This window comes from Oreochromis aureus, linkage group 20 (genome assembly GCF_013358895.1).
Source record: "Oreochromis aureus strain Israel breed Guangdong linkage group 20, ZZ_aureus, whole genome shotgun sequence".
NCBI lineage: Eukaryota > Metazoa > Chordata > Actinopteri > Cichliformes > Cichlidae > Oreochromis > Oreochromis aureus.
The window spans coordinates 33,696,704-33,712,050 of NC_052961.1; the positions used below are offsets into that span (position 1 = coordinate 33,696,704).

The 15,347-nt window shown below is 40.7% G+C and overlaps 1 protein-coding gene and 1 long non-coding RNA gene across 2 annotated transcripts; one reads left to right on the top strand and one right to left on the bottom strand.

Moving 5' to 3' along the window:
- Nucleotides 1-1,694: 1,694 nt before the first annotated feature.
- On the bottom strand, nucleotides 1,695-9,968 carry LOC116328359 (protein-L-isoaspartate O-methyltransferase domain-containing protein 2). The gene is made up of 7 exons (XM_031750124.2): nucleotides 9,736-9,968; nucleotides 6,834-6,994; nucleotides 6,603-6,753; nucleotides 5,427-5,529; nucleotides 5,170-5,341; nucleotides 4,775-4,898; nucleotides 1,695-4,696 (listed from the first exon to the last, which is right to left on the bottom strand). The coding sequence occupies exons 2-7, from the start codon at nucleotides 6,987-6,989 to the stop codon at nucleotides 4,128-4,130; spliced, it is 1,275 nt and encodes a 424-aa protein (XP_031605984.1). The 5' UTR covers nucleotides 6,990-6,994; nucleotides 9,736-9,968; the 3' UTR covers nucleotides 1,695-4,127.
- Nucleotides 9,969-12,224: 2,256 nt separating this feature from the next.
- On the top strand, nucleotides 12,225-14,477 carry LOC120435094. Its single transcript, XR_005609512.1, has 2 exons — nucleotides 12,225-12,435; nucleotides 13,839-14,477. It is a non-coding gene; the product is annotated as an uncharacterized LOC120435094 (long non-coding RNA).
- The last annotated feature ends 870 nt before the right edge of the window (nucleotides 14,478-15,347 follow it).

Consider the following 15,347-nt stretch of genomic DNA (forward strand, 5'->3'; position numbering starts at 1 on the left):
TAGAAAATGAGAAAAAAAATTGGAACTGACGCGTATTTACATTTATCCCAAAACCTTTTTTTTCCCCTTCTTCTTTTCAAACCACCGACTTAAAGTTGGGGTCGGACCTCACAGGGTACCTCAAGGATCTCTCTGCTGTTTGACCCATGCCTGCGTATCTATTTAGATACTGTAATGAATATAACTTGTTTAAAGGCAATCCTTAGTCACATTTAGATCTGTAAGAAACACAAACATGAGTTTCCATATTGAAAAAGCTTAACTTATTACAATCCTATGTTTTTATATACAGATGTAGATATAATTTTTTATTCATTTTTTTTCTTGAAAATAGATTGTTGTTGTTGTTTTTATTTTTGGAGCTCTGTAATTTAATGTTGAAATGTTATTTTATTTTGCATCATATATTATGTGTCTTTGTATTCGGCAAGGTACAGGCTTGTTTTCTCCACTTAGTTGATGGGTTTTCCACATGGATGCTGAAAGCATGGGTCATGTTGTTGATGTGGGCCTGTGCAGAAGGGGGTCACAGTTCAGTATTGGCACATTAGCTGTAAGTTGTACTTCACAAACATAAATATTAAAATAAGAGCTAACATTGAAATGCTGTATACGCATGATTTTAGCACGCTTGAGTAACATGTTTTGGTTGTGACTGTGTTCATCGGTCATAGAAATTTAGTGAGCAAAATGTGAATGTATAATTTAATTGAGAAATCTTGTATCACTTAGCTACATCACTGGATCCAAACTCCCAGACTGTTTGTGACCAATTTTTACGTGCTGTCATTGTAGCCATATGACGATTCTGCTGGTGCACTTATGTATCTGACTTGGCTATGTCTTCTACTTGTTTAGTGTCTTTACATTAATAAAGAAAAATTAATGGGAGTGCTATGGTGTGTCTTTGAGGGTATTTAAGAATGTGTGATGTTACACATTAGGACCTACCCTTCCCTCTACTTTTTTCCTTAGTTTCTTTCATTCACATATACACACACGCACGCTACGTAGATGCAAATTAAACATGGTTAATCAGAAGAAGGGTTAAAAAGGCAAAGCTAAAACTTGTTTTAGAGCAGAAGGACTGTGGCCTCCTACGCATTACTCCAGCCATGGAAAGTTGTGTCATGAGGCTAACAGTTTTTATGTTAATGTTAATTATAGAGGAGGCATGGAACTGCAGTTTTTGAGTTAGCAGACCATTGCTGACTTTTCCACACTATAAGCTCAGAACTCAGTGATTCTGCTTTGTAAATTTATGTGGACTGATTGCTGCATGTTTCCACTTTGCAATAATACAGCTGACAGCTGATGTCTAGCAGGGAAAAAAATTCACTTGTGACTTGCAGCAATAGTGGCATCCTATTACCTAAAATTCAGTGAGCTCTTAGAAAGAGCCACTCTTTCAGTGTTTGTAAAGGCAGACTGCATGGATAGGTGCTTAGGTTCCTAATTCTGTAGCAAAGGGACTGAAAGGCCTAAATTAAAAGCTGTGACCTGTTTTCTTCAGATTGTAAATGAGGGTTTTTTGGACCTGCTCTGTTGGAATCCACCAATAAATTAGCATGTCACCTTTAAATTTATATATTTCCAAACCTCTTATCTCTGGGATTATAGTCATATTTCACATTTACTGTCTAAGAAAAAAAAAAGCTCAATACCTCACCTGACAAAACCAAAAGGAAATGTCAACTTTTGTATAATGAACTTTATTATCCGCAAGTCAATATTACAGCTCAACTCAGAAAAACAAGCAAGTCAGTCTCACCAAAATGTGATCTTTAGGAAAAAGAGAAAAAAGAAAGTGTGTGATCATATACATTCAGCAGAGGAGTACAACAGCACAGCAGAATGGTATTTGTATTGAATAAAGGAATGGTGCGCATACAGTACTTGAAAATAGATCAAGCAGTGGAAAAAAAAAAAAAAAAATCACAGTGAAGCGTGACGTTGCACTCAGAAGGAACAATATTCTCTGATTCCCGTTATTGTGGTCACATCCACGATTTATCTGATACACTGTATTACTGATGCAGAGTGCCTTCTGCATTGCCTTGTGCTTCAAAACCGATTCTTCGAATGCAATCAACTTTAAAATGGGAAAAATCTAAGGCTTTAGATGATTTTTACGTACCAAACAGTGGAAGTGATGTAGTTTTAGAAATGTATTTTTTTTCTTGTGATGAGTGACTTGCTGTTGATCTGCTTGGCCCCACTCCAGATTTGAGTCCATGCAACTAAAGTTTGGCACAGAAGGAAGTGTAAAGTACAAAGTACAAAGGAATAATGCCCATCAAACGAGTCCACAGTGGGAAAAATAGCAATTAAAAGAAGTATCTTCTATTTTAAAGTACCTGTTTAAAGTTGCTTTTTCTTATGATTCACAAAACAAAAAGTACAACAGTTTCATACATACACACCACTTCAAGTCTCAGAAAATTAATTCATTCAAAAAAAAAAACCTAAATATTACAAGGAACATGACAGTACACACCCAGTCATCAGAATAATTACTTGTGTGTTTTTATCATGCTGGTTTATTTATGTAAAATGGAATATTAGTATATTTTATGGTCATTCTCTTTTGGTTAATGGGATGCAGAGAAAAACAGTGAGACTGCCCTTTGGATGCACATGTGAGGCTTAAAGTCAGCTTTATCTCCAAGGAGACGATGACAAATTCACATGATGAAACGTATGCATAAGAAAGAAAGAAAGAAAGAAAGAAAGAAAGAAAGAAAGAAGAAAAAAAATAAAGGAAAACTCAGCCCACTAGATCGTCAACTAGGCTCATAAAACACAGGGAAAAGGTGACTGAGCCTCGGCCTTAAAAATAAGATCATTTAAAGGGTAATTCTGGTTTTATTTAAATTTGCTGTGCTCCCCTGGTTATTGTAGTTCTGTGGGTTCCTCAAAGCAGCAACCTCTTAGGTGGAAAAATTAAGCGAGGGCTCAAACTTTGATTTGACTGAAAGGTGTGCCAACACAGGCAGCTGTATGCGAGCCCAGACCTTCACTTCTAGTACTTATCATTTGTAAACATTTGAATCTGTCAAGGAAGCATGGCAGCTGACCAATTAGCATGTATTAGCAGAAGACTAGAACCAGCGTCCTTGTTTTAAAAAAAAGAAGACTAGTACAATTTGATTTCCAGCCTGACAACAGTGTTGTGTTTTTTTCTAGAAGCAGGTGTAAAAAAGCTAGTAGCTGACCAGCATCCTATGCAGCAGCCTACTCTCTCTACACTGGGATTAACAGCAAGTGAAATGGCTCTTAGATCATCTCTGTCAGTGTCGAAACACAACAGAAACAAATAAACCACAATTATCCTTTAAGGGCTTAAATTACATCATGGACTGGGGGCTAAAGGCACAGCTCCCATTTTATTTAGAAATCTGTGGGAGAAACCTGCCACGCTATCTTGCGGTTGTCTGCTATAGCTACAACATCACCAAAGAAAACCTATTTAGTTCTCATACCCTTTAATCTGCATCTTCTTTAGTAAAATGACATCATTCCAGTGAGATGATAACAGCTGCTTGTGCACAAACTGGCTTCCACTCCATCATTCTGTACTCTCCAGCTGTAATCAGTTCCAGGCTGTGGCTAAACCGATCCCTCTGCTACAGTCTTTGATCTTGGGTTGTCTTGTTTAGCCTGTGACTGTAGCTTCTCTGAGTGCCACTAAGCTGCCTCTGTACAAGCTATGTACTCAGGGAACAGTGGACTGTTAAACTGCTGTTTCTAATATTAGAGCTGCAGAGCTAATTCATAAATGGTTTATTTCATACCAATTTCTGTCTTTTTGCATCCCAAAGGAGGTCCAAAGTTTACATATGGAAAACCCTCCCTCCCCCTCCCCTGGACGTACGGAGCTGACTCTTCACAGCACCAGAAAATGACTTGAGTAAAGAGCAGCGGAAAAAAGAGGGAGCAGAAACAGGATGGATGACGGAGAGGATGAGGGCAGGTAAAAGAGAGAAACAGCGAAACAGACCCGTGGCGGAGCTTGGGGTCAGTAAGGTGTATCGTCCTGCCTGTACAGTAGGTGGTGGGATTGGAAAAGAGGCTTTAGCCCCTGCAGAATTCCAGCTCTGGGCTTTGACTCGGGACCTGGCTGCAGCTCATTTCTCTCTGTAGTACAGCAAGTACATCTTCAGAGGCTCAGGTAGTGGCAGGCCCAGGATCCTTTCTCTCAGGACATTCACGGCGGGCTGGGGTCTGAGCAGCTCGCCCGTCTCCTTCTCTTCTTCTTCTTCCTGCTCCTCCTCTTCATCCTCTTCCTCCACTGTCTCCTCCTCCTCCACCACGACTGCCCTGCCTCCAGATCCCCTCCCCACCCTCCTGCCCCCTCTCATCTGCTGCCTCACCTCCCTCTCTCCTGCCTCCTCCTCTTCCTCCGCTCCTTGTGCCCCCTGGTTGTTGTTGTTGTCCAAGGAAGCAGGACCAATCCCACTGCTGGCTACCACCTGGCGGGTGGCCAGGACGAGGGCGTTGCAGTGGCGCCGGTGGACCCTCCTGCGTTTGAAGCGAGGCCCATACTTATGAAGCCCTGCCACCGCCAGGCCCCGGCCAACGCTGAACGAGGAGCCTCGGCCACGGGAGTGGCCATCTCCTCCATCCGTGGTCACTCTGAGGGTGTGGCGAATGCAGATACGGGCCAGTTCCTGTAACGATCGCACCTCAAACTTGGCTGAAATGTTGAGAATGGCAAGTCAACATCGGGGAAATTAAAATGGCAAGAAATGAGAAAAGGACAAATGACACTCACGTAGTGGGACAGTCTTGGGTTTGCTGTTGGTGCTGTGCTTGGGCAGCACCAGAGGGGCGAAGGACACTGAGATGATCTTTTTGGTCTCCCAGCTGTTCAGTCCTGTTCGAGTGATCTTGGTCAACTGCATAAAACAGAAGGGCAGTCCTTTAATACTTTTGTGTTTATAAATTATTTTTTTATCTGATTGAATTCAGTAACATGAAGAGTTCATACTATCAGTTTGTGTGCCAAAAACTGCAGTTCCTCTAATCACCACTGTGGTTCCAAAAGCGAGGTTGACATTACTACATGCAGATATTTATTTACAGAGATTATCTCTTGAATATTTCCAGTTACACATATATTTTAAAAAGTAACATAAAATACCATGGAGACTCAGACAGACCACAAACCTTTTCCTCAAGAGGCATCACCAGGATGCCCCCCACCTTGAGCAGGTTCTTCATATAATCCTCATGCTCTTTCTGGACGCCGGCCCCGCAGTACACCCTGTCATATTGACGGCTCTCTGGAGGGATCTCCAAGCAGTTTCCCACCACGAAGGATGGCTCACAGAACTCAAATCTGAAGTGAGAGAGCAGCAATGCACAACAAGCCGTGGAGAAGATAAAAAAGAAAATGCTGCTGACAAGGAGGAGAGGAGACCTACTTGTCAAAACTGTCGCTGGTTTTAATGAAGGAGTCAAGCTTCTGGTAGGCGTAATCTATCACATCTGCGTGTAACTCTATGCCGTGATTCACTCCAAAGGGACCTGTAACAGTCAGCACAGCACAGTGTCTAATTAACCTTGTGAATATTTAATTCAATTCAATTTTATTCATATATCTCTAAATCACAACAACAGTTGTCTTGAGGTGCTTTATATTGTAAGTTAAAGACCCAACAATAACACAGAGAACCCCAACAATTAGATGATCTCCTAGACTCTCTGGTGGCCTTCAAAAGTGTTCAGTTTGCAGCCAATCACATAGCCATCCTTCCTGATTGCAGTGTACCACAGCTGGAAAAGCTTCATCATTTTTCTGCATGCACTTAAGTAGCTCAGCTTTCCTGGGAAATAGAGCTTGTTCATCCCCTTTTTGTACACATCATCTGTGTTGGTGTTCCAGCTGTTGTTGATGTGGCTGCGCTGCTACTTGTACTCCTCCACCACATGCATATCCTGTCCCAGGATAGAAACAGGTACACACCTGTACCTGCACTTGTCCTTTTTCTTCTGAAGTTGACCACCCGTTCTTTGATCTTACTCACATTCAGAAGCAGACCACTCCACAAAATCACTATCAATAACACATCCAACCACTGAAGGAATATCAGAGTATCTTCAGTGTTAACATCTTCAGTGTATTGGATTCATTTTGTCCTTTTCTTTTTGTTCCTTGTCCCTTTCTTATATTTTCCCACTCACTCTCCAACCGTTCAGTGGCTGCTCCTGCCTGAGCCTGGTTCTGCCAAAGGTCTCTTTGTATTAAAATGTTGTAGGGTCTTTATCTTATAAAATGAAAAATGAAATAAAATGAAAAATGAAAACAACCACTGTTATGAAAGCCTGATAAGCAAAAAGCATTACTGTTTTTGTGAACATGCAGACATTTTCGCCAACTAAGAAAACACCATTATCCATCTCTACTGTGAATAAAAAATTTCATAGACAGCACAGGAAAACGATGCTTCTTTTTACATCAAAAACATTGCAGAGTAAAGTAATCCAGTGACAGCTGTCTTTGTTTTGGTACGCTGAAAGCATTAACTGCTAATAGCTAATTTGGCGTACTTTAAATAATAACCACAGCATATATGCTGAAAAAGTGCAGAGCTGCATACCCAGAATGAGGCCGACCATGGTGCTGAGGTAGCCCGTCCCACTGCCAAGGTTGAGAAAGGAGAGTCCAGGGTGGAGATCCAAAGCCTCCATCACTTCCGAGTAAATACATGGAGCAGATAGGTGGATGTTTCCATGCCGCCATGCCAGATCCTAAATGCAACAATAGCATATAGTACATTTACCAGCTTGGACCCCTATGGGCTGATTCCACACACTTTCACTGTGCTGACCTTATATGCATTATCCCGGTATTCATCCAGGTAATAGTCGGCACGGTCGATAGCTCGGAAGGCTCGCTCCACCAGGTCTGAGCGGATGTAGTAAGCCTCCTTAAGGTTGTCAATCAAGTCATCGTTGTCCTCACCAGCACTCACAGCTCCACCCATCCTGACTGAAGACCAGATGACAAGAGCATAAGGCACGGTTTCACTTTGAGACACAGTTCCATAGCTGTTCGTGCTTGTGCTGTTGTTGTTTGTTTGTTTTTTAAGTCTTTCAGTGGTTTTTTAAGTTCATTCATTAAAGGAGGACTTCTAGGCTGGTGCCCTCTCACACCAGAAGTTTACACACTTTAAAGGCTTCCAAATGACACTGTCTTTGTTCTTTTAGTGTCAATTCCACAACCCCAATGGGGGAAAAAACCTGAAACAAATAAAAGCCATTAGGACAGGATTCTACAGTCAAAGGATGGGCTGCTTTCCTTAAAAAAATCAAATATCTTAGAGTTTTCTTGTGTTTTGTGTTCAAAACAAACAGTGTCAAAAACCATAAGAAATAAGAAAATGTGCCAGCGGGTTCCAAAACTAATCTGTAACAGACACATAAAGATAAACAGGTTAGCAGGCTATCTTAAACTAAAAAAACCTGAAGTTAAACAACATATCAGATTAAATTATTAAGCAAATTAAGTACGTGCTCCTTGTCCTGCACATTTCAACAGTATACTGGCAGCTTCAAACTTACTTTCAGAACCATTTACTTTCTTTTACATGTATGACAAACACCATCAAGCTTTTGCTAAACAAAGAGGCAGAATACATTGTATTATATTTTATCTTTTTTCTAGGTAAAGCTAGCTTCATCAATTTATTTTCTTAAACTCAAATGGATGAAGTGAATAGGAGGTGATTATCAACCTGCATGGCCAAAAGTGAGCAAACACAGAAGAGCCAAAATGTCCAGGTCTCCTAATGCCCTCTTAAGGTTAACTTTAAAAGTCAATCAATGCCCAGAGACTCACTAGTCTATGTTTTTTTCATAAGGATTGCTACACTTGCAGCCATGGCCATTAGCTGTCTTACTAAGCCTCACCTCTGTTGATTCAGGCCACTGAATTTGTCCTTTTTATCTTGCTAGTGCTGTTTCCTTTTGGAGCATTTTTAATGGAATTATCTTACAAATAATATGACTTGTTGTAAGGAGCATGCAGAGTGGAATTCTACCAAATTACTAGTCTGTCAGCACTAATTAGCAGGTGAACAGTACCCTTACAGCCATCAATGCACAGTGCTAATCAAGCTTATTAGCAGTAGTTGCTATCGCTCTACCTTCTCATCTCAGTGTCTTCCAAAAACTTAACACGCACTAATTTTGAGGCTTTAAAATAAACCACTATGCTTACTTCCTTCTTTTATATACAGGCACTGACAAAGACACATCCAAGCCCCCCTGAGAAACTAGCTGTGTATCTTACATATTTTGAGTCTCAATTTTTGGACATTTTGATCTTTTTTTTCCCCTGATGTCTATGTCTTTCTTAATTTATGCTTCTGTCTTTTATTTTGGCTTATATATTGATTATTTAGACTTTAATCATTCTACTTTTCTGCCATATTGCTCAGTCTTTACAAAACTGCTTTCATTTTGCTTCATATTCATGGCCGCTCCTCTCTCAGTCTATTTCTGCTGTTAAAAGGGAGTTTTTCCTTCTTAGGATTAGTATTACTCATAGAGGGCTGTGTGATTCTTAGGGTTTTCTCTGTATTTTGTAGATTCTTTACCTTACAATGTAAAGGCCCTTGAGGCAATTGCTGTATAAATTGCTATATAAATTTTAAAAAAAGAACTGAATTAATGCATTGCAGCAGACTAGTATTCAAACTTTTTCCTTTGTTCTCACTTCAACAGTACGCATCTGGATCAACTCCTGGATCAATTTAATGGCACAAAGTAGTAGTGAAAATTTCCAAAGGAGACTTTCAGCACCAATTACATGATCAAACTGCAGTAAGAGGGTTAGGTGTGGTTTTTAGCAGCAGAATGTGACTAGGATGTGACCAGCTCTGTTAAAAACAACACCACAGGGCAGTGCCAAAGGACAGAGATCACTCCAGGGTGCACAGTCTGCCAAATGTTGGACACCCTCATTAAGCTATAAAAGAAGAAAGGGCTGAGTGCATTTAAATAACAGAGGATGTCTTTGTTTCAAAAACAAAAAAATTGTCAGGTGGTGAAGCCCTAAAAGGAACATGAATTCTTGGGGGGAGAAGAACAAGGTTTCTGCCTCGTTATTTTTTGGCATACAATGGGAATCTATGCCCCCGTGAGTATGATCACCCGCCTTTTTCTTTTTTTGATTTGCTTTGTTTTGTTTAGAGCTGTGGACACAAATGGCCACAACAGGGCGCTGCCGGTCATTTTCGTATCTAAGTGTAAGTGGTTTAGTAGGCTAGTAGGGTACACGCTTCCTGCCAAACAGTGCCAACTGAACTTGGTTATTTATTTCCTGCTTTAGTGATCAGCTAACACGCCCTGTCCTTTCTAAAAACGCTTTTTTACGTCGAGTCTAAAGTCCGGCTCCGGCCGGGACCTCCAACTCCAGCAGGTCTCATACCCGTCTGCACGCTGCTGTGCTGCGGTGCCATTTGCGCCACTCAGGTGATCCAGTTTCGAAATAAATAAATAAATGGAGCTCTTTGGAGCCAATAATCACCCAGCCTAAATGATAACAACAGCACAATTCATTCGTAACAAACCTCCATGTAACGACAAGGTCAACACAAGCCGACACACAACTGCATTATCTTCGGTGGAAGATCAGGAAAATCGAGAGAAGGAGCCCAGCGAGCTGCTGCTGGTCTGCAGGCACACAGCGCGCTTCCACACACAACACGGACCAACTGAAGCGTGTACCTCTTATTAACGCCGCCTGATATTCTCTGTCTCTGCGCTTTTCCTTGTGCTCAGCCTCTTGTTGGTGGGGGATCCAGTCAGAAACACATCACTGCTGGATGTAAACATTCGGCCAGCTGACGCCCTGACGTCAGACGCAACACACGCAGAGTAACGGCCAGAGGAGGATGGCCTACTTTCAGCACTGTGGGCTGTGGAAGTGGAACAGGCCAGATGCGGGTGGAAACCGACGGAGAGTGCAAATGTGAGCGGCAGCGAGAGGAAAACAGCTCCATCCAACTGAGTGTCAATACTGCTCAGTGTTTGTTTGCCCACCCAAGCATGTCTTCGCTCTGATTGGCCTGTTACCGTCTTACTAATTATCAGAGCAGGGATATGGCCAAAAATATTTATCAAGATATATATTTGAAAATTTGCGATAACGATATAACTGACGATATAATTGATGCGAGACAAAATACAACTCCACAATTTTACTAGCGCAAAAAACCCCATCCATTTATTTTCACTTAAACAAGCAGCTGTTTTTTTTAAATATGCATTAAAGCTATATAAAAATTTAACAGTGCAAATGGAAATTCCTTGCTGAAAGTTTAACCAAAAGGCATTAACAGTAGAAATGGGCTGACATATCCTGAGCATAACCATGTATAATATCCACTTAAGTTAAAAAGAGGTGCTTTGCAACATTAAACTGCAGTGTGCCAAATAAAAAAGCCAAATATGTATTTTTCGGACCATAAGGTGCACAGGATTATAAGGCACATTAAGCAAAACAAAGCAGTCAGATAAATCAAACTTTATTCAACTCATTCTTCTTGCTTCCTCCACTTCTGTACCATTGATTCATTAATGCTTTATTCTATCACAGCTGCTCTATTCCCATGTTGTTACAGTATATTAATGACTAACCTCGTATTGTGGATAGATTATCTCAGTTGTTCTCCTGACTGAAGTTTGGTCTGTTTACAGCATAGGTGTCAAACTCTGGCCCGCGGGCCAAATTTGGCCCGCAGCCTAATTACATTTGGCCCGTGAAGCCATACCAAATTACTATTAATGCTGGCCTACTGGTATTATACAGCTAATATATATATTGTTTAGTATTAAGCTTTGCTTGTTCCATATTCAGTTTTTCAGCAAAACTTGTTTGAGTCCATAAGAAAAGATTCATTCTTATATCTGGAGGAAGATTTTTTTTCAATAAATATTAATGTTGGCCCGCGACTTTGTTCCAGTTTTGAATTTTGGCCCACTGTGTATTTGAGTTTGACACCCCTGGTTTACAGCATCTTGCCATGCGATTGCATTTGTCCCTAACCACCAGGAACCCTCACATTAACTTTTATCGAGTGGAAAAGTGTTAGCGTTCATCCTCCAGCTTCACTGTTTATGTTATGCTAGCATAGCTGTGTCGCTAGCGATCACGTAGCACATCATTATATACCACCTAGCCCAACTTCAGTAACCCTACAAACGTCACTGCTGTTTAGTTTTCTGTCTTCATTTATGTTGGAAGTGATAGCAGAGCTGTACGTTTGAATTTTTTCAGAAATCTCTCAGTCAGAACATGCTATACCATGCTTAGGTAACTAGCGAAACTAGCGAGCTAACTTCCGCTAGCTTAAAAAAAAAAAAAAAAAAAAAACTTCCGCTAGCTTCCTGCTAACTTCTAACTCCGTTAAATGTAATAAATTCTGTTTTCATGGATGCCTGGATGTTAAATACCTGGTAAAGCAGCAATGCTTGTCGTTTTATTAAAGATGAAAGAATTTAGACAGTTTTTAACTCTCAGTGATGCTGTGTGTTCGGTTGACTTTGGGACCTGAAGCGGACGGAGTTTAGGACCCAGATTACTCCCAGATTTACGAGCACCTTAGTCCGACAAATACGGCAATAACGACGGCCCGCTTGTATGTTCTACAAAAAAATGTGCTTTGTTGTGTATCTGACAGACAAACACCAAACCAGTTCCACATCACTGAAGTTGCACCACTTTTACAAACCGATTCTGGTTCATCCGTTTCACTCAACAATCGGCCATGTGCGTATGAAAACAAAGGCACTGCGCATGCGTGTTTTACCCATATTCTATCACGATATTTCATTTTCTTATCGTTGCCTAACATTATACCGGTATTACCGTGAACGGTATAATATGGCCCAGCCCTACTAATTATTACTGATTTACAGTCGCCAGAGGTGGGTAGTAACGAGCTACATTTACTCCGTTACATTTACTTGAGTAAGTTTTTGAAAAAAATGTACTTTTTAAGTACCTTTTTTGCACGATACTTTTTACTTTTACTTGAGTACATTTATGAAGAAGAACTTTTACTCCGCTACATTTGCAAAATTCGACTCTTTACTTTAAAAAAAATAGTTTAACACACTAGATAACATGCTGTCAGTGGAGTTTCCGGTAACTTTTTTACCAATGAGACGTGGCCATACAGTCACATGACCAGTTTGAACCCGTGGCGGGCGGAGCGGCCCAAGCGTTTTTTAAAGTAGAAGAAATATGATGGCAGAGTCTACGCTAGAGCCGAAGAGGATGAACACCTTTGGCCTCACATACAAAGAATGTTTCGCTTAAAAGCAGCACAAAAGAACAGCTATGTCTGCAGTGTCGGTGTCTTCAATGAGAGCCAAAACAAACCAACTTTTCAGCGTTAAATCAGCTCGTAACCTGATGAAACGGTAAGTTTTCTCTAAATATCTTTTTAGCTGTGGTTAGCTGGATGTCAGTCTTATGTTACAGCAGCTGTGTCGAGCTGCGAGTCATATTTCCGGCGCTACGTTGTAGTGAGATAAGTTTGTGGGTGTTTTGTGCAGCTTCAGCTGTCTTTTTAACTGCTCGCTGGTTAGCTAGCGTGAGCTATAAGCTAACAGCTAGCCTGGTTAATGACGCTAGAGTTTCACGCACATGCAAACAGCTCGTCTCTACTGCTTTAACTGTTAAACAGAAGGCAATACTGCGGCTGACAGGGTTTATTATGTGAAACAGCAGCTTGTTTAGTTTAAACAGTCTGCATTAAGCTGGGCAAACACTCTGCGAGTTCTTTTTTCAGTCACGTTATTCCGCTCCTGCTCATACTGTACAATTAAATCGCAGAGGTTAGAAGTTCATAGGTCACGATGCAGGTCTCACACTATACGACCTGATGCTCTGATGCGACCTGAGGGCTCAAACTGTGCGTCCATAACATGAAGCTTATCATACAAAATCAGTTCCCTTGCTCTACCTCTCTGTCTTTCACTCACACAGACACACACACCATCAACTTCGCTAAATTACTAATGAAAAACATTGACCAGGCAGCTGTGATTGAACAGCAATGTCCATCCAACTCTTTTCATGGTTGTTGTAGTCGTGATAATTTTGTGAGGCCACATTGAAAAGCCTCGGATACGGAAGCGTAGAGCTGCCACCGGGGCAAAAGAAAAATAGAGCTATGTCACGTTATAACGTGAAAAGTATGTTTTTCTAACAATATATTTTTCACGTTTGAACAATACAATATCACGTTATTACAATATACATAATTATGACGTTCGTAGAATATAAATATTGTTCAAACGTGAAAGGTATATTGTTAGAACAATATACTGTTTACGTTATAACGTGATATAGCTATTTTTCTTTTGCCTGGGTGGCAGACATGCTTACGTACTCGGATGAGCTTCATCCTACAAGTTGTGCCTCCATCTCTTGTGTCCAGATCACACGCTGCACTGCCGTGCCGCTCCACCTTTTCTTTCATTTCTGTGTTTGTGCTGCGCAGTGTGAGAGGCGACAGGATTTCAAACTGGTTTGATTATCATGCGACCATACAATTGATGATTGGGAGCTGGTCATGAGGTGTTAACTGCTTATCGTTACCCCATGTATACTACACGATGCACACACGATTAAGGCAAAACACGGCCGATCCCCAAAACTGTTGCGCGACTGAAAAATCGTCTCAAAATGGGCCAAAAATCGCACAGTGTATGGCCAGCTTTTGGAGGCTAGCTCCAAACAAACATCTGCAGCTTGGCAGTGTATACAGCACTATGATGACCAGACCTAATTCTTTTGAAAACCTTACATCTTTCCACAGGTCTCCACTTCATCAGACATCACCTAGACACAGAGCTGGATGAGGCCAGGACAAACAGCGGCCTATTCGACGAAGATGATGGATCCATGGGGTCAGGAAAGCCAGTAGCAGAGGAACTGGAGAGGTACCTTTCGTGTCCAATCACTGGAGGTGTGGATGTATTGCATGGCTTTCCTCACATCAAGAAGCTGTCGATCAAAGTCAATACAGCTCTTCCTGCATCTGCAGCCTGTGAGAGACTTTTTAGTCATGCAGGACTCCTGTTCACTGCCAAACGGTCACAGCTTCACAGCAAGAACCTTGAGAGCCAACTGCTCCTGAAGCTGAAGCACCATTTCACTGACTGAAGAAACAATTTATGGTAAAGTGAGCCATACACATATGTACATCCACATAGTGGGAATTTGTATTTGTCTTTTATAATTAGTTTTACTCTGATTTCAGTGTTTATTTGTGAGTGTAGTTTTTACATTTTTATATATTACATTGTGTTAATCCACTGTCTATACTTCAGGGTATTTTAGTATACAAAATAAGTTTTGTTAGAATGTCTATTCGTGTGGAATTTTAGCACAGATGTTTTTTGTTTTTTTTTTTATTCCTGCTGTCTGCCTTGGGAATAAACTTTTCCTGATTATACCTGTTGCATCTCTGTGTCATTTGTTTCTGATTTACTTAATCCCTCCTTGTATTTAAAAGAACCAGCCCTAGTATGACATTCTGGCGCATCAGCTGTAGTCTGTTATGTTGAAGTTGCCTCGTTCTAATGTTTACTCTGAGGCTGCTGTAAATGCCAATATATTTACTGTGGGTTTTGCTTGAAAAAGCTTTACGTTGTGGAAAACTGAAATCTTGAAATTAGAATTGTTGTGCCTTATTTTGTGGATCTTTTTACATATTCATTTTGAAAATACTAACATTTGTATATTTATTTATTTTTGATTGTCTGATAGCATTTATTTATAAAATAAATCGGACATTTCAAACAGTTACTCGCTATTTACTCAGTACTTGAGTAGCCTTTTCACCAAGTACTTTTTTACTCTTACTTGAGTAACTTTTTTGACGACTACTTTTTACTTTTACTTGAGTAATAATTTTTTAAAGTAATGATACTCTTACTTGAGTACAATTTTTGGATACTCGACCCACCTCTGACAGTCGCTTTGATAGTTGCTGTGTTGAAACTTCTGTAGGTCAGTAGGTTAAAAGTCAAGTCAGTACCTTACTTGGATATAGTACTGTGCACAAGGTAAAAGAAGCCTGGCGGGAGACACTCACTGACCTTCTCCATACATACTGACAGTTATTTGAACCAAAACTTTCATATTTGGATTTATCACTCCACAAGACTTGTTATCACTGCTTTTCAGTCCAGCTAATGTGTGGTTTGGCATATCTCAGCCTTCTCTTCCCTTCCTTAGGTGATCAATACATGGATTAACTGAAAGGCCAGATTCATCTCTCAGGTCCTGTGTGAGGTCTTTGCTTTTCCCATCTCTTTAGGAC